The sequence below is a fragment of the Cucurbita maxima genome, unplaced genomic scaffold (assembly GCF_002738345.1).
Source record: "Cucurbita maxima cultivar Rimu unplaced genomic scaffold, Cmax_1.0 Cma_Scf00002, whole genome shotgun sequence".
Classification (NCBI taxonomy): Eukaryota; Viridiplantae; Streptophyta; class Magnoliopsida; order Cucurbitales; family Cucurbitaceae; genus Cucurbita; species Cucurbita maxima.
Window position 1 is genome coordinate 6,545,284 of NW_019272018.1, and position 18,145 is coordinate 6,563,428.

General features: G+C 40.6%; 5 protein-coding genes, 1 non-coding gene and 1 pseudogene across 9 annotated transcripts in view; 6 read left to right on the forward strand and 1 right to left on the reverse strand.

Annotated features, from left to right (window-relative positions):
• Positions 1-1,236, forward strand: part of LOC111471526 (putative invertase inhibitor) — a 5,579-nt gene extending 4,343 nt beyond the window's left edge. The window contains exon 2 of the mRNA XM_023117243.1: positions 886-1,236. Within this exon, the coding sequence (XP_022973011.1) occupies positions 886-1,133 (248 nt within the window). The 3' untranslated portion in view covers positions 1,134-1,236. The remainder of the gene's footprint in view (positions 1-885) is intronic.
• Positions 39-174, reverse strand: LOC111473235. The gene has a single exon (XR_002715608.1). It is a non-coding gene; the product is annotated as a small nucleolar RNA Z247 (small nucleolar RNA).
• Positions 1,237-1,884: 648 nt separating the features above from the next.
• Positions 1,885-5,601, forward strand: LOC111471171 (protein NEN1-like). The gene is made up of 6 exons (XM_023116870.1): positions 1,885-2,411; positions 2,504-2,661; positions 3,633-3,679; positions 3,767-3,830; positions 3,971-4,638; positions 5,205-5,601. Exons 1-6 carry the CDS (start codon positions 2,129-2,131, stop codon positions 5,434-5,436), a joined length of 1,452 nt encoding a protein of 483 aa, XP_022972638.1. The 5' UTR covers positions 1,885-2,128; the 3' UTR covers positions 5,437-5,601.
• Positions 5,602-5,938: 337 nt separating this feature from the next.
• LOC111471042 (two-component response regulator-like APRR1) lies at positions 5,939-9,551 on the forward strand. 4 transcript variants are annotated; one of them, XM_023116739.1, is made up of 7 exons: positions 5,939-6,781; positions 6,906-7,067; positions 7,163-7,296; positions 7,554-7,718; positions 8,029-8,122; positions 8,206-8,376; positions 8,407-9,551. In XM_023116739.1, exons 1-7 carry the CDS (start codon positions 6,610-6,612, stop codon positions 9,114-9,116), a joined length of 1,608 nt encoding a protein of 535 aa, XP_022972507.1. In that variant the 5' UTR covers positions 5,939-6,609; the 3' UTR covers positions 9,117-9,551. The 4 variants fall into 4 exon arrangements, with proteins under 4 accessions (XP_022972507.1, XP_022972512.1, XP_022972499.1 ...); XM_023116744.1 differs by having other exon boundaries at positions 5,941-6,781; positions 8,206-8,504; positions 8,544-9,551; XM_023116731.1 differs by having other exon boundaries at positions 5,941-6,781; positions 8,206-9,551.
• A 474-nt stretch (positions 9,552-10,025) lies between these two features.
• LOC111497380 lies at positions 10,026-12,029 on the forward strand (annotated as a pseudogene).
• LOC111471217 (probable xyloglucan 6-xylosyltransferase 5) lies at positions 11,590-13,637 on the forward strand. Its single transcript, XM_023116927.1, has 2 exons — positions 11,590-11,666; positions 11,865-13,637. The coding sequence occupies exon 2, from the start codon at positions 12,040-12,042 to the stop codon at positions 13,420-13,422; it is 1,383 nt and encodes a 460-aa protein (XP_022972695.1). The 5' UTR covers positions 11,590-11,666; positions 11,865-12,039; the 3' UTR covers positions 13,423-13,637.
• A 1,207-nt stretch (positions 13,638-14,844) lies between these two features.
• Positions 14,845-16,867, forward strand: LOC111471209 (probable xyloglucan 6-xylosyltransferase 5). The gene has a single exon (XM_023116916.1). It carries the CDS (start codon positions 15,168-15,170, stop codon positions 16,548-16,550), a length of 1,383 nt encoding a protein of 460 aa, XP_022972684.1. The 5' UTR covers positions 14,845-15,167; the 3' UTR covers positions 16,551-16,867.
• The last annotated feature ends 1,278 nt before the right edge of the window (positions 16,868-18,145 follow it).

The following is an 18,145-nucleotide window of genomic DNA, read 5'->3' on the forward strand; positions in this document are numbered from 1 at the left end:
AAGTTGCTCAAATGTACCCTTACGCAAGTGCCGCATCTCATAGCTCAGCATGTGAGCATACACGTCGCTGACAGTGTATACATCTGTTCTGGTTGTAATGCTTGTGACTAGAGGATCATAATCTGGACCAAGTCCTTGCAGCATGTAGGCGATGAGTTCTTCATCCTCTATTCGCTTGCCAATGGCAGCAAGTGTATCACCAAGATGTTTTACTTTACGAAAGTAGTCAGCAATTGTCATGTCCTTTTTCTGGATAGTAGAGAGTTCCATACGGATCTGCATTGCTCTTGCTCGAGATGTGGAAGCAAATTGTCGCTCCAGCGTAATCCAGGCTTCTCGTGCAGTGGTGATTCCAACCATCGTGCTGAGAACCTCCTCAGTGACTGATGAGTTGATGAGGCTGAGTACCAGCTGGTCCTGGGGGTACCAGACTGTGAACTCAGGGTTGATGATAATTTTGCGATTCCCTGTTTCTTCACTTGGTTCAACGGCGATCGTCTGGCTTGGTGCAGGCATGGATCCATCCACAAAACCAACAAGGTTTTGGCTACGCAAGTAGGGAAGGATTTGGGTAGACCACAGTAGATAATTTTCTTGTGTAAGCTTAACACTAATCACCTGACTGATCGACGGAGAAGACATTGTGTTGATTGGGATTGACATGTTTAACAGCAGAGGCTATGGATCTCGTGGATCTTATTTCTGCTCTGATACCATATCAAGTTTATGCAAAACTGTGCCTCACACTATTGAGGACATATTCTATTTATATTGGCAAAAGATTAACTAATAGATCCGATTTCATAGGAAACTAACGAAGTAAGCCTATTCTTATGGCATGACTAACTTCAAGCTATTCTAATGGATTGACCAATTCTAACATAGATGATTGTTTGGAGCTTTATTCTGATGCGATTCCGACGCTGAAAGAATGTAAAAGGGAGTATAAACAGAAGCGTTTTAGTGATGCAAATGTGAAGGTTAGTTCAATCATGGAAGCTCCTTCAACTTGTGAAGATGGGTTTCATGAAAAACAAGGCGTGGGTTCACCGTTGACTAAGAGTAATAAGAATGTGTTTCAGTTAGCTGCGTTGACTCTCTCCATCGTCAACATGAATATGCATCTTCAATGAAATTTTATGTTATTCCTCTATTAAATATATGGCATATATGTGTAAGTGGAGAAGATGTGAACTTTTGATTCGTGTCTATTAAGTCTTTCGTTCGTTGGATTATTATATAAAAGTTATGGTACTCGGTACATGAATGAATTGAAGCCACAACTAAACGAGAGAAGTGTTCATACGACATAATAATCCGAATAATCTAGACTACCCATCTAACCGTCCAAACCCACCACTCCGTACTCTTATAAGGAATGTGTTGGCATGCTATTTAGTGTCTAACTCTGAGGTCTCGCTTTGATATCATTTGTAACAGCTCAAGTTTACCACTATTAGATATTGTTCATTTAGTTCATTATGTATTATCGTATGCCTCATGATTTTAAAATGCATCTAATAGTGAGAGGTTTTCACGCTCTTATAAGAAACGTTTAGTTATACTCTTCAACCAATGTGAGATCTCATAACACAATCGTTTAGTTTTTAGAAAACTGAAAAATTTTAGTGCAGTTCACGGGTTGATCAAGTTTTATCGGATTAACTCAACCAACCTGAAAATAGGATTCACGATCTAAGCCAACTCTACATTTAAGATTGTAATGTAATCAAATGTAGTGATGTGTTCTCACTTGTAAGAGATTTGAGTCATAAATAATTATGAATTTTTTAAAATAATAATTAAAAAAGGCCAGAATTTTGGGTTGATCATTGATAGATTAAATGAATGATTTAAGGTTGAAAGAGGATAACTTAAGAAGAAGGAGAAGCGTGATTGAAGTTACAGTCAGCTTTGGAATTGCTTTTGCACGTAACTTGTCCTTGAGGAAATGGCTAACTTAATCTTCCAATGGACTGTTCGTATCTCATCAAAGCGAGAGTGGAATTGATTCGAGGTTGATTTCAGTGGCGTTCAGCTTAAGCTTCTGAATGTTGTTCTCCTTATAATACCTTCATTTCTTCGCGCCTTCTTCTTCTTCTTCTTCTTCTTCTTCTTCTTCAATTTCATGGATTCAATGATGGAGGATCGATCGGAGATTGCCTTCTTTGACGTGGAGACGACTGTTCCGAGCCGGCAAGGGCAGGGATTCACAATTTTGGAGTTCGGAGCAATTCTGGTGTGCCCTCGGAAGCTGGTTGAGTTAGAGAGCTATTCCACTCTCGTTCGACCCTCACATCTCTCCCTCATTTCCTCCTTATCGGTGCGATGCAATGGCATAACTAGAGACGCCGTCCTTTCCTCCCCCACTTTCGCCCAAATTGCCCACAAGGTTTACCACATCCTTCACGGTACTCTCTTTGTTCTCTCGCGCGATGATACTCATATCTTCCTTGATCATTTTATGTGTGCCTGCGTCTGAGTTTCCAATATTGTTGTGTAGGGCGGATATGGGCAGGCCATAACATACTCAGATTTGATTGTGCAAGAATAAGGGAGGCCTTTGCACAAATTGGTATGCCACCACCACAACCCAAAGGAACTATTGATTCATTGGCCTTGTTGACAAAAAAGTTTGGAAGGAGAGCTGGCGACATGAAGGTAAAAAAACTCTTTCTCCTCTTGCATTCTTGCTGTGTTCTCCTCGTGTTTATATAAAATTCGAATGAACTTTGAGCTTGGAGAGGGAAACGATTGCCAGCTAGAACGCTGGGCCTTGAAGGAGGTGGATTATAAGATCCCACATCGGTTGGGAAGGAGAACGAAACATATTTTATAAGGGTGTGAAAACTTCTCCCTAGTAGATGCATTTTAAAATCGTGAGACTAACGACAATAGGCTTAAGTGGACAACATGCTAGTAGTGGGCTTGAATTATTATAAATGGTATCAGAGCTAGATATCAGGTGGTGTGCCAGCGAGAATGCTAGGACCTCAAGGGGGTGGATTGTGAGATCCCACATCGGTTGGAGAGTAGAATGAAACATTACTTATAAGATTGTGGAAACCTCGCCTTATAGATGCGTTTTAAAACCTTGGGGCTAATGAAAATACATAACGGGCCAAAACGAACAATATTTGCTAGTAGTGGGCTTGAACTGTTATAAATGGTATCAGAGCTAGATATTGGGGGATGTGCTGGCGAGGACGCTGGCCCCCAAGGGAGGTGGACTATGAGATCCCACATCAGTTGGAGAGTAGAGGACGCTGGCCCCCAAGGGAGGTGGACTATGAGATCCCACATCAGTTGGAGAGTAGAACGAAGCATTCCTTATGAGAGTGTGAAAACTTCTCCCCAGTAGATGTGTTTTGAAAGAGTAAGACTGATGACAATACATAATGGGGCAAAACAAACAATATCGGCTGATGATAGGGTTGAGTTGTTATAAATAGTATCTAGAGGGTGGATTATGAGATCTCACATTAACAGGAGAGGAGAACCAAATATTCCTTACAAGGGTGAGAAAATCTCTCTTTAGTAGATGCGTTTTAAAACTGTGAGGTCGACGACAATCATAACGAGCCATGGATCTTCTTGATATAATGGCTTTTGACGTTTCTTTTCCACTGTAGATGGCTACTCTTGCTACCTATTTCGGGATAGGACAACAAACACACAGGTAATTCTTCAAACTTGCTACCAATTTTTGAACTTAAATCAAAGGAGCAGTTTCTATTTATCTGATTTTGTCTGTGTAATTCTCCAGGAGTTTGGATGATGTCAGGATGAATCTCGAAGTTCTAAAGTATTGTGCAACTGTCTTGTTTCTGGTAATCTATAAATGTAAAACGATCCATTCATTATTTGCAGTTTAGATCAGCTCGGTAGCATTAGCTTTGCTCTTATATTGACCATTTTATGTTAGAAAAGCATGGTGGGTTAGAGTTAAAACTGTTGTGTCTGGCTACAGGAATCAAGTCTCCCTGAGAACAATTTGGTTCCTCCAAACGCTGTTACGAGGCGTCGTGCTGGAATATCGTCCCGACACAGAGTTGGTTCGAATAAGAGTACTCACTCGTCGAGTTCAAGGATATCTCTAACAGATGAACAAGGGGAAGCTCATCCGATATTGTCCCTTGTAACTTGCAGCTCTGAAGATGGAACCTCAAATCTGGCTGAATCTGATGCAACTGAATCAGATTCTTTTAACATGAACTCTTTCAGTGACCAAATAACAGGTGAATCACTTGGAACAGACATCAGCATGGAAGAAGAACATGTCTCAGTATCTCCTGAATTCTTGGAGCCAGATCAGGTCTCTATTCCCTCCATCACTGCTTCTTTCATTCCATTCTTTCGTGGCAGCCAAAGAATACAATTATTGCACAATGACGCCTGTTTACTGCTTCTTTGCAATAATCTGAAAGTTCGGTTTGGCATAAGCACAAAATTCACTGATTACGCTGGACGTCCAAGGCTGAGTTTTGTGGTTGATGTACCACCAAGTTTATGCAGGGTTCTTGAAGCATCTGATGGTGTGGCTCAGAGATTATTTTCAGATTCTGGTAGTGGCTCTGAGTGGAGGCCTGTCGTGGTGAGAAAGGATGGTTATTTCAACTACCCGACCATGAGATTACAGTAAGTCACACTCCCATCTGATAATTTGTGAGACCGTATACCGGTTGGAAAGGGTAACGGAGCATTCCTTGTAAGGGTGTGGAAACCTCTCCCTAGCAGATGCATTTTAGAACTTTGAGGTTGACGGTGATACGTAACGGCCAAAGTGGACCATATCTGCTAGTGGTGGGCTTGGGTTGTTACAAATGGTATCAGAGCCAAAGGTGGTGTGCCAGTAAGGACCCTGGCCCCCTAATGGGGTTGGATTGTAAGATCCCACCTCGGTTGGAGAGAGAAACAAAACATTCTTTCTAAGGGTGTGGAAACCTCACCCTAGCAAACGTATTTTAAAATTGTGTAGGCTGAAGTGAACAATATATGTTAGCAGTGGCATTGAGGTGTTACATCATTTGACAATGTATAAACAGACTACGATCACTTAAACGAGGGAAAAGGAAGAGAGAAAAAACAAGTCCAACATATGATCTTCATGCTAGCTTGCTTCAAATCCATTCATCTGCTATAATAGTTCATAAATTTGTCTCCTTGCTCAGTTTGTAATGGATATTAAACCTCTTCCTCCACAGTATTCCAAGCGCAGTAAGTGGAGATACAGCCACTTATGCTACAGAGATGTTGAAAAAGGAACCATCAGGTGCTGCACAAAGGCTGATATTCAACAGATTTGATGCTGCAGGGCTTGAAAGGTTGATCAACCCTGGCGCCATCTTAGATGCATTCATATCCTTGGATACATATGACTATCAACAGAGTGCAGGCATTAGATTGGTAGCCAAAAAGTTGATCATCCATTCCTAGCATTGGTAAATAGAGTTGTGCAGTTACTGAAGTACCCCTGTTCTTATATTATGCTTACTTCACTTACTAACTTGTCCATATAAAAAGCTAAAAACTCCTATACTCGTACATACGCGTCTATCTCGTTATTTTACTATGAGTGAAATCTATCAGCCATTATAATTATTATTAATTAGGTTATAGTCTTTCGATAAATTACGTGCATTTCAAAAATAGAGTTAATTGGTAATAGATTTCAATACTCCATCGGAGATAGAAATATTAGATTAAAATGTTTAAGAATGAAAATTAATACCATTTGAATTATAAGTTTAAATTTATAATTTAAAAAAATTGAATTTTTAATTTAAATTTATAATTATAATTTTTTAAATGCGATAATAATAATAAAAGGCAAAATAATTTAAATATTTTTGTGGGAAAAATTGGAAACACAGCCATAGATTCATTCCACATCTGGGAAAGATTTGTGATCGACGTGCCTTGTTTTCCATCTCTACCAAACTATCCGTTGATTTTATACTGAAAATTTGCTCTCCGCATTTTTCTCTCGCCGCTTCCTCTCTCTCCTCCACGTCAGACTCTCGCTAATCTGCGCCTCTCGTCTCTCTTCGACCACCGCCCACTCCTTTCGCATTCCCGCGATTGTCTTCCCTCCGCGCACGTTAGTCGCAAAATTCTATCCAGTTAGAGAGCTCCGTTTTGGTGCTTTTGTGAACTTTTGTTTCTTTTGCTTCAACACCACCGGTGATTTCACTTGATCGAGGTCCGTGTTCTTCTTCCGCCGCCATCAATGTACTGGATGGAGCCATGGAATCTGGTGGTGGTTTTTGTTTGACTTCTAATTCGGCTTTGAGATATGTGTTTCGTGATCCCTAATTGGGGTATCTGGTACTATCTTCTTGTGGTTGATGGAAAAAGGGATTGATACATGCGGCCTTGTGCTGAGTTCTGTGTTTTCTATATTTGTGGGATCTGGTTGGTTGCGCTGGTGCTTGGGGTTGGAGCTTTGGGGTTGTAGCGTTTGGGGCGCGAACTTGGAACCCTAATGGTGGAAATGGGTTGCTCCAATACTGAATGTTTTCGGATGTGAATCCATGATTTAGTTGTTTTGATAAACATAGTTACTCTGTTTTGAACTGGCGTTGTGGGAGTTTTGAGCGGGTTGTGACGATGGAATGCAAAGAGATCAATTCCAACAAGGATTGTGGTGTTGGGGAAAGTAATAGGGGCGGTGGAGGAGCTGGATTTGTTGATAGGAGTAAGGTGAAGATTTTACTGTGTGACAATGACTCTAAGAGTTCACAAGAGGTTTTTACACTTCTTTTGCGATGTTCATATCAGGGTATGGCTTCATTTCATTGCTTTAGGTTTTGTTTCTTTCTCATTATAGATATGAGTTCAGTTATTCGTGTATTGAACTTTTTTCTTGTTTTGTATAAGTAGACATGTGAAGTTTGTTTTTACAGTCATTTCAGTACGATCAGCTAGACAGGTGATTAATGCCTTGAATGCTGAGGGACCAGATATTGATATCATTCTAACTGAAGTAGATCTACCTATGGCCAAAGGTATGAAAATGCTCAAATACGTCACGCGGGATAAAGAGCTGCGACGTATTCCTGTGATTAGTAAGTGACTCAGGGTAGCTACCTGCTGATAGTTCCTGATTATTAGCCTTCTAATGGAATGTGATCCTTATTTGGCTTTGTTTTGCGTTGGTTAGTGATGTCAGCGCAAGATGAGGTATCTGTTGTTGTTAAGTGCTTGAGGCTCGGAGCAGCGGACTATCTCGTGAAGCCTTTACGAACAAATGAGCTATTAAACTTGTGGACTCACATATGGAGAAGACGGCGCATGGTTTGTCTCCAGCAACTCGTTTCATTTCTCTCTGTTTTCATTGCACTTTCCTAGGATGTTTGTTGTTTTGGATCTGAATTCTTAGTTATGTCATAGCTTACTCTGAACAACAGATATTTCAATTATCTTTCATCTGGATGTGAATATAAGGGCTCTGCATAATACAATTCCATTTTTTGCGCTCTCCCTTTGAGGACTCGATAAAACCTTTCCCATTTTGTACTCTTACAAACTTCGTTCATCTTGTTTATTCGCAGCTCGGATTGACAGAGAAGCAAATTTTAAATTTCGACTTTGATTTGGCGACTTCAGATCTTAGTGACCGCAATACAAATAGCACTACTTTTCTCTCAGACGACACCGATGATAACACTCATAGGAGCATTAACCCAGAATTGGACATGCCCCATCAGGAAGATATGGTTAGTTTATTCATCTTCGTACTAAATCTTCAGACCTATGTGCTATATTGTTCTTTTATGTCTTAGGAGTTGAGACTTTCTGATTCCTTTTCAAATCTGGGGACTTCAGCATGTTCCATAAACCTTGTTCCAAAAGCCTTTTAAATTCCCTTTAGTTTGATAAACCCTGTTAACTCTCGGCAGTATGTTTATGATTTCTGTATTTCAATGTGAATTGCATCATGTTAGGCATTTTGGGAGGCTTGGAGCTTAATTTCTCTTATAAGTGTCGAATGAATCACCTTTATAAAGTTCCATATTTCCATTATAGTCTGCTGTTGCTGATGCCACTGCCATGGACCCTCCTGCGGCTGATTCATTGCAATTTCAGCCTAACGTGCATTTTATCGATGAAAACCATAACGGTTAGTAGACTGTTCATCTACCAACACATTTTTGTGGTTTATTTATATGTATAGGCAATGACACGGATCACAACTATCTTCAGGCCCTAAAAAGTGTAAACTGAAAATCGGAAAAATCAGAGAATCCTCTGCCTTCTTTACATATTGCAAACCTAATGCATTGAAAAGCAACTTTCAAGCACCACCTGCTCAACAATTGAGAAGGGAAGAGAACCCTCTATCATCTGAAACTGATCAACTGGTATCTACTGACCATTGTGAAACTGGAAATGCCTGTACAAGTTATTCGCAAGGAGATGGTTGTCGGAGTAGTATCAGTGTTCCTGATTCTTGGTCTATGGAGATGTCTAGCAGTCCTCAAACGTTCCAATTTTCTCAACCAATGAGCCATGATGAAGAAAAGCTACAATTTTCTCAACAAATGAGCCATGATGAAGAAAAGCTATCTCAGGTGGTTGAGCATCCGAGAGACGAGTCTCGACCCGCTGGATTACTGACTCAAACAAAGTATCCCTTTTATCTGCCTGGAGGCACGAATCAAGTTTTGATACCGCCATCTACAGACTTCTACCACTGCAAGAATCAACATGATGGGCAAAATCATGTGACTGCAGCTGCAATGCCACAGTACAGTCATTTTCATCATTTCCCTCTTGCATCTGGGATGCCCCCATTTCCATATTATCCACTCAATATATGTTTGCAACCCAGTCAAATGCCTAGTTCTCATCCATGGCCGCCATCATTTGGAAATTCATCCTCCACCGAAGTGAAACTGAGTAAAGCTGATATAAGAGAGGCTGCTTTGATTAAATTTAGACAAAAGAGGAAAGAGCGATGCTTTGATAAGAAAATTAGGTACGAAAACCGTAAACAACTAGCTGAGAAGAGGCCTCGCGTGCGAGGACAATTTGTGAGGAATGGAGCAAATGTTGATCTCAACGGGCAACCTTCTTCAACTGGCAATGACAACGACGACGACGAAACGCTCTAAGAGATACCTTTCTAGAATTCCAGGCACATGAGAGCAGAATTGTCTAATAAATGATAACCCCCACGAAGGGTTTTGCTGCGCCTGGAGGGTAATCTGAGCTAAAAGGAAGAAATGATATAAGGTATCCAAGTTACCTTCTATATACTAATCGACTTGGTTGACAGTACCTGTGGCTCTGTTGATGGGGATCTGAAGGCATGAACAAATTATACAACTATGTGAGCCTTGCATCGAGATCACAAGCTGCTGGTCGATTTTGAAGATCATTCAGTTATTTATGTTTCTAATCAACAGTTCATGCTTACATATGAACAGAGGAGTAGACTTCATACTTTTCTGGAGAAATTTCTGTTACCTGTAGGAATATTTTTTAAAGAGAGAACGCTTCGAAATTTTACATTGAAATGAATTTACCCTTCCCCTTAAATTCGAGTTAATTGGTTCCTTATTGCGCTCATATAAAAGTCACCTGCAATAAAAATTTGTCCAGCAGTAATACCAATGTCGAACGGAGTCGAACCAAAGAGGCTTGGAACGAAAGGAATGCTGATGCTTAAGCGGCTGATTTCCAAATTGTTTTCACTTGGTTTTACTGCTGTCGATTCCTAGCCAATCAAGTAGCGAGATGAATTTATCCCAGAGAAGTAGTTAGAAATCCAGAGCGATACGATCAAATTCCATCATACAATTTGGGGACTGATTTACCGTTTAATTATTACGGTTCGATCTGAGAATAGGGTGTTCGTCCCCAGGAGCATACATCGAAGAAATCAAGGTAAGCGCCGTGTCCATAGAATCATTGCATAAATTTCCAGTGTTTTAATGTCCTTAAAACCTCGGTTTAAGTTGGTCCCCTGAAAGCCGATTATGAGAAGTTAAGCCGTTGTTCTCCGAGCTCTGTACAATGCAATGCACGCATGCCATGTGTTCGACGATATTCCGCCGAGAATATGCGTCTCAGTGTTGAAGTTAAAATGCCATGGATTCTTTATGCAACCCATCTGCACCCAGAATCGCTTATGCTCCCATCACTCCACCGGTTACAATGGCGCTTCTGTGCTAGAACTGTGTAAAATAGTTTCATGCTCGATCGGTGGGCTAGATGAATTGGAAGCCAGTCTGAACAGATGTACAGTATCCTTGACATCTTCACTCGTTACCCGGGTTATGGATTCTTGCAAAAACGAAGCTCCCACTAGAAGGGTGCTTAGATTTTCTTGTGGTCTCTCAAGAATTTGAAACATGATTGGGTAGATGAAGATGTCAATCATGCCATCCGCTTATTTGCTCAGAAGAAGGACTACACTGCCATTGTAACCGTGCAATAGAGGGCCAGACCTTCAGTCTTGTGGCTGAGGCTTGATATCTGGCACAATGAGTCGCATCTATATAAGCCTTCTATATGGAGGGTCAATTCAGAAGAACACTAAAGAACAAGTAGGATACTGAAAGAAATGAAGCCTGATGGAACCATGCCAGATTTGTTCTGCTACAACACTTCCCTTAGGTGCCTTTGCGAGCATAATCTTAAGAAAAATCCTTCAGGTCTTGTGCCTGAAGCATTGAATGTGATGATGGAAATGAGATCCTATATGATTGCCCCAAACTCAATCAGTTATAATGTATTGTTGTCATGTCTTGGTAGGATCAGGAGAGTGAAGGAATCATGTAGAACCCTTGACATGATGAAACGATCTGGCTTTCGACCCGATTGGGTTGGCTATTATCTTGTGGTGAGAGTTCTGTTCCTGAGTGGAAGGTTTGGGAAAGGGCATGGGATTGTGGACGAGATGGTTGATCCCGGATCGAAAATTCTACTATGATTTGATTGGTATTCTGTGTGGAGCTGAGAGAGCAAGTTATGCAGTTGAGCTGTTTGAGAAAAATGAACAGAAGCTCATTGGGAGGTTAAGTCCAATTTATGATGTGCTTATACCAAAGCTTTGCAGGGTGATTTTGAAATGGGCAGGCAACTGTGGGAGGAGGCCATGGCTATGGGTCTCAAGCTTGGGTGCTCAGTGAGGTTTTGGATCCATCGATCACTGAGGTTTCCAAGCCAACAAGAAAGATTAATAGCAAAATTCTTGAGGAATACAACAGCGGCTGAGAAGCAAAACGAAGCTGCAACTGACAAAACAATAGCAAAGGGAAAGAGAAGTAAGAATCTATCTTTGAAATAACTTTTTGAGTTTTTGTTGTCAAACCAAATCATGTGAAGTTATTTTCTTCTCGATTAATATTGTTGGGCTTTCAACGGATTATCCTAATTCTAATTTTGTCGAACAAAAAAAGAAAAAACCTAAAAATTCTGAGTGGTGACAGAAGGAGCTAGGAGCTTGGAATTTGTGTAATAGAAAAAACATCCCAATAATCAGGAAACAGTGGATCCAATCACGGATCAGACGGATGCATGTGCCGTATGAGATTTGCATAAAATCCATCAGACATGAATTATAATCTTTATTTAATGACATTAAACTTCTAATCATTCACAGAAAGTCCTTCAATTCAACGCAGTCGGTGTTCATTGTTCAGACAGATCTCTCCATTGTCTCTTCTTCTTCCTTTCTTAGCTGTTCCTTATCTATCACCACCATGAATTGAATTGAATTGAATTGAATTGAATTCATCGCGATTACCCATTACCCATTACTGTTCTATTCTTCTTCTACCTCTTCCCTCCATGATTGTCCCATTTTCTGGCCCACCTCTTTGATTTCTGATCTTGCTGACATAATTGAATTGCAGGAGACGAGGTGGAGGAGAGAGCTGTTGGATAGAGGGGAATAAGCCATTTCCCTCATGACCATATCCCCAAATCTTGACAAGAGGATACGGAGGAGTTTTTTTGTCAGATCTTTCTGTATACGAGTGTTCCTCAGGTGAGAGTGTGAAAATTTTGTAGAGAGAAGGGAGAAAAAACATGGGACAAGACAGTATATCGGCGCAGAAGAGAATTGGGAGTGCAGGCAATAGTTTCCCCACCACTGCAGCCACCACCAACGTCAGGGGAGGCCGTACGCTGCCCGGAATTCCTCGTGGCCGTCAGATCCAGAAGACTTTCAACAATATCAAGATCACAATACTCTGTGGCTTTGTCACCATCCTTGTTCTTCGTGGCACCATCGGCATCGGCAACCTTGGCAGCTCCGAGGCCGACGCTGTAAACCAAAACATCATCGAAGAAACCAACCGGATACTTGCTGAGATTCGATCTGACGGCGACCCCAACGACCCGGATGATCCTGCCGAGACCGAAATCAACCCTAATGCCACTTACACGCTTGGACCCAAGATTGCGAACTGGAATCAGAAGCGAAAGGTTTGGCTCGATCAAAACCCACAATTTCCAAATTATGTTAATAAAAGAGCTAGGATCTTGCTTGTTACTGGTTCTCCTCCAAAACCCTGTGATAACCCAATTGGGGATCATTATTTGTTGAAGGCAATCAAGAATAAGATTGACTATTGCAGGCTTCATGGGATTGACATAGTATACAATTTGGCTCATTTGGATAAGGAACTTGCTGGATATTGGGCCAAGTTGCCGCTGATTCGGCGATTGATGTTGTCTCACCCTGAGGTTGAGTGGATTTGGTGGATGGATAGTGATGCTTTATTTACTGATATGGTGTTTGAGATTCCTCTAGAAAAATATGATAACTATAATTTGGTTGTTCATGGATATCCTGATTTGATGTTTAACCAGAAGTCCTGGATTGCACTCAACACAGGAAGCTTTTTGTTTCGGAATTGTCAATGGTCTTTGGATTTGCTGGATGCCTGGGCTCCAATGGGACCAAAGGGTCCGATTCGAGAAGAGGCTGGCAAGATTTTGACTGCATTCTTGAAGGGCAGGCCAGCATTTGAGGCTGATGATCAGTCAGCTTTGATATATCTATTGCTTTCTCAGAAAGATCAATGGATGGATAAGGTGTTTATTGAGAATTCATACTATTTGCATGGTTATTGGGCTGGATTAGTCGATAGGTACGAGGAAATGATCGAGAAGTATCACCCTGGATTAGGCGACGAAAGGTGGCCATTCGTGACACATTTTGTTGGTTGCAAGCCTTGTGGTAGCTATGGAGATTATCCAGTTGAAAGGTGCTTGAGTAGCATGGAGAGGGCTTTTAACTTTGCTGACAATCAGGTGCTCAACCTGTATGGATTTCGCCATAGGGGCCTTTTGAGCCCCAAGATCAAGCGAATCAGGAACGAGACAGCCACTCCATTGGAGTCGGTTGATCAAAACGATATCCGAAGGCATGTTCATCATCGAAGCGATGCACCTCCGACCAAGTGAGCTAATCACTTGTGTGATTTATCTGTAGGTGATGGTGTTATACGTCAATTCATCCAGAGCAGATATAAAAGGCTGGTAATTGTTCATACCCAAGTTTGTCTTTTGCTTATTTTTTGTGGTCACTGCGTTTGAGAAGGATAGAGTGGGATTCATTCATTAACTTAAAAAGATAGTTATTCAGCAATGAGTATAGCTACTTTGTTTCTATCTCTTTACTGATACTTTTGTTTCGATCTTCTCTTGAGTTGAAGCATTACTGTTCTTGCCATGTATTTAGACTTTGCTCATATTGATATCAGTATTGTGCATTCAAATATAATTCAGAAGAGTTTCCAACAAAGCCATATGGCTTATAGATAATTCAACTGCTAGTGACTGATACTCTCTGAAGTTCCTGATAATTTTGTGAAGATATGGATCTGTCGACATTCCTTGTACTCGAACCCTATGAGTGCCTTTATTTCTTTCTCTTAACCGATTAAAAATGCTTTATCAGCTTCTTGTTCTATCTATCTCTTTCCCACTTTCAAGGAACTAAGAAGTATGAATATTGTAACAGCTTAAGATATTATCGTTTTTGGACTTTCTCCTCGAGATTTTTAAAACACTTCTGATAGGGGAGATTTCCGCCCCCTTATAAATAATATTTTGTTCTCCTCCCCAACCGACAACCGACGTGAGATCTCATTAATATTCTTTGTAAATTTCGGTGTTAAGACAGTTTTCATTCTTAGAAACACTTCAAAACAAGTAGATTGCATGGTTAGAAAAATGACAGCATTAGGTGTTGAATCCAGATTCAATATCTTGAGCTAAGGCATTACAACTATAATCATCCGACAAAAGCATTAAAAAGATAGAAATATCAATTTAAGCTTCTTTTCTCTTCTTAAACTATAAAAAAAAAAAAAAAAAAAAAAAAAAAAAAAAATTTCAATGTTAATTNCATCCCATTAAACTTCATAATAAAAAGTATTACAATTTTTGCTAAAATTATCAAAATAATAATAATAATCATTATCTCAAAAAATTTAGTAATGATTTCAACAAAAAAAATTAAATGAACATTATAACTATGGAAAATCTTCCTAAATTCATAATTTGTTTTGTGAAATATATTGTTTATAATTCACTAAATACACATCTTTTTTTTAAAAAAATAATTTTGAATGATAATTTGTAAGTTAAAAGACATTAATTACTGAAGGAAATAAGATTTTAAGAACTGTCATAGGCGATGAAGGTTAAGGTAAACTGATTCAAACAAAACACGTACCAAATTTTGAAAACCAATTTCAGGAAATTGTGAATTTGTGCTAAAAATTGTTCTAACGAAAGTAGATTTTATATCCTAATAATATAAAACCCTATTTGTTATAAAGAAACAGTGGATCCAATCACATCTCACACAAATGCATATGATATTATCATAAAATCCACTATACTTATCTGTTTCCCTCAAATAACATAAAAATCGAATCATTCGAACAAATCCCCTCGATTCAACACACAGTCGGTGCTATTTTCTGGGCCAACTATGTTCTTCTTCATGACCCATCGCCACCCTCAACTGATGACATACTTGAATTGATGCTGGAGAGAGCTGCTGGAAAGAGGGAAAGAACCCATAGCTCCAAATCGTCGTAAGGTAAAAGAGGATAGAGAGAAGAAGAAGAAGTATTTTGTCAGATCTTTCTGTTTTTCGAGTGTGAAAATTTTGTAGAGAGAAAAGGAAGAGAGGAAGCATGGGATTAGACAATATCTCAGCTCAGAAGAGAACCGGCGGTGGAGGGAATAGTTTGCCGACCACTGCTGCCACCGCCAACGGTAGGAGAAGCCGTGGGTTCCCTGGAATTCCACGTGGCCGTCAGATCCAGAAGACTTTCAACAATATCAAGATCACAATACTCTGTGGCTTTGTCACCATCCTTGTTCTTCGTGGCACCATCGGCATCGGCAACCTTGGCAGCTCCGAGGCCGACGCTGTAAACCAAAACATCATCGAAGAAACCAACCGGATACTTGCGGAGATTCGATCTGACGGCGACCCCAACGGCCCGGATGATCCTGCCGAGACCGAAATCAACCCTAATGCCACTTACACGCTTGGACCCAAGATTGCGAACTGGAATCAGAAGCGAAAGGTTTGGCTCGATCAAAACCCACAATTTCCAAATTATGTTAATAAAAGAGCTAGGATCTTGCTTGTTACTGGTTCTCCTCCAAAACCCTGTGATAACCCAATTGGGGATCATTATTTGTTGAAGGCAATCAAGAATAAGATTGACTATTGCAGGCTTCATGGGATTGACATAGTATACAATTTGGCTCATTTGGATAAGGAACTTGCTGGATATTGGGCCAAGTTGCCGCTGATTCGGCGATTGATGTTGTCTCACCCTGAGGTTGAGTGGATTTGGTGGATGGATAGTGATGCTTTATTTACTGATATGATGTTTGAGATTCCTCTAGAAAAATATGATAACTATAATTTGGTTGTTCATGGATATCCTGATTTGATGTTTAACCAGAAGTCCTGGATTGCACTCAACACAGGAAGCTTTTTGTTTCGGAATTGTCAATGGTCTTTGGATTTGCTGGATGCCTGGGCTCCAATGGGACCAAAGGGTCCGATTCGAGAAGAGGCTGGCAAGATTTTGACTGCATTCTTGAAGGGCAGGCCAGCATTTGAGGCTGATGATCAGTCAGCTTTGATATATCTATTGCTTTCTCAGAAAGATCAATGGATGGATAAGGTGTTTATTGAGAATTCATACTATTTGCATGGTTATTGGGCTGGATTAGTCGATAGGTACGAGGAAATGATCGAGAAGTATCACCCTGGATTAGGCGACGAAAGGTGGCCATTCGTGACGCATTTTGTTGGTTGCAAGCCTTGTGGTAGCTATGGAGATTATCCAGTTGAAAGGTGCTTGAGTAGCATGGAGAGGGCTTTTAATTTTGCTGACAATCAGGTGCTCAACCTGTATGGATTTCGCCACAGGGGCCTTCTGAGCCCCAAGATCAAGCGAATCAGGAACGAGACAGCCACTCCATTGGAGTCGGTTGATCAAAACAATATTCGGTGGCGTGTTCTACATCGAAGTAACACGCCTCCAACCAAGTGAGCTAATCACTTCCTTGTGTGATTACCTGTAGGTGATGATGTAATACGTCAATTCATAGCAGCAGATAAAGGCTGGCAGCAGTTCATACAAGTCTGTCTCTTCGTTCTGAGAAGGATAGAGCATAATTCTTTCATTAACTTAAAAAGACAGTGTTTCAGAAATGAGTATAGGTACTTTATTTACCTCTCTTTACCGTTCTTTTTTACTTTGATTTTATTTTGAGGAGTTGAACGTTACTATTCTTGCTTTGTATTTAGACTCGATCATATTGATATCAATATTATGCATTCAAATCTAGATCAGAACTTTGATATTTCTGAGAAAGGCTGTTTAGTATATCTAATCCCGAGGAAGAAGAATGGGGAGAAGTTTGCCGCATGGCTTTGATAATTCAAGTGCTCATAGCCAATACTTGTTTAGCTGGTACCTATTAATGATGTGTTGATATGGATTTGTATGTGAATTTTGCTCATCCCATTGATATCTGATATTGAGAAACTGCAATGTCAATATGCAATGTTTGATCTAAATGATGTACCATTTCCATCAGCTTGGTTACTATGGTTGCAAAGCTTAGCCGGTTCATAGGCCAGGGAAATAAAGCATTCCCTATAAGGGTATGGAAACTTTTCCCTAGTAGACACATTTTAAAACCGTGAGGCTGATTGCGATACGTAACGGGCCGAAGCGGACACTATGTACTAGCGGTGGGCTTAGATTGTTACAAATGGTATCAAAGCCAGATATTGGGTGGTGTGCCAGCGAGGACGCTGGGACTCCAAGGGGGGGGGGGGGGGGGGGGGGGGGGGGGGGGGGGGGGGGGGGGGGGGGGGGGGGGGGGGGGGGGGGGGGGGGGGGGGGGGGGGGGGGGGGGGGTGAATTGTGAGATCCCACATCGGTTGGAGAAGGGAACAAAACATTTCTTATAAGGGTGTGGAAGCCTCTCCCTAGCAGATGCATTTTAAAACTGTGAGGGTGTCGGCGATACATAATAGGCTAAAGCGGACCGTATCTGTTAGTGGTGAGTTTAAACTATTGCAATAGATTAGGGAGTGATTTTACGGGCTGAGATTACAAATGCAACTTCCCTTTGAATCTTAGTGCAGAAGTGTAATATGATAACAAAGGAATCGCATAGAATAAAACAGTATCTCTATATGCAGAAGTCCATTAATTTCTAGCCAGCTTTACAACTTACATGGCATATCACAGGGCATGATCTTTGTGAAATTGTTGTAAATATGAACTAGTCTCGCTTCTGGGTTAGTCTGTGGTCTTCTATGTAAGGTGTTTGGGATGGAGTATCCCCTGATACTTCCAAACAAATAAGAACATAAAGTTCAAATCATATCCCTATAGCTTGAAAAATGCAGGAAAAAAAGATAATGATGCCCTGCGGTTCAATTCCGAGAGAATCATATGAAGCTCCAATGTAGGACTCGAGAGATCGAGCTTTCAACCTTAAAAAAAGAAAAAAAAAAATGTAAAAGTGTTCTATTAGGAGAACTAGGTACCTTTCAATCGAGTTGCATCAAAATACGAGGGTATTTGTTTAGATAAGACGTCAGTAAATTTGGGTGATTCGATTTTGTAGC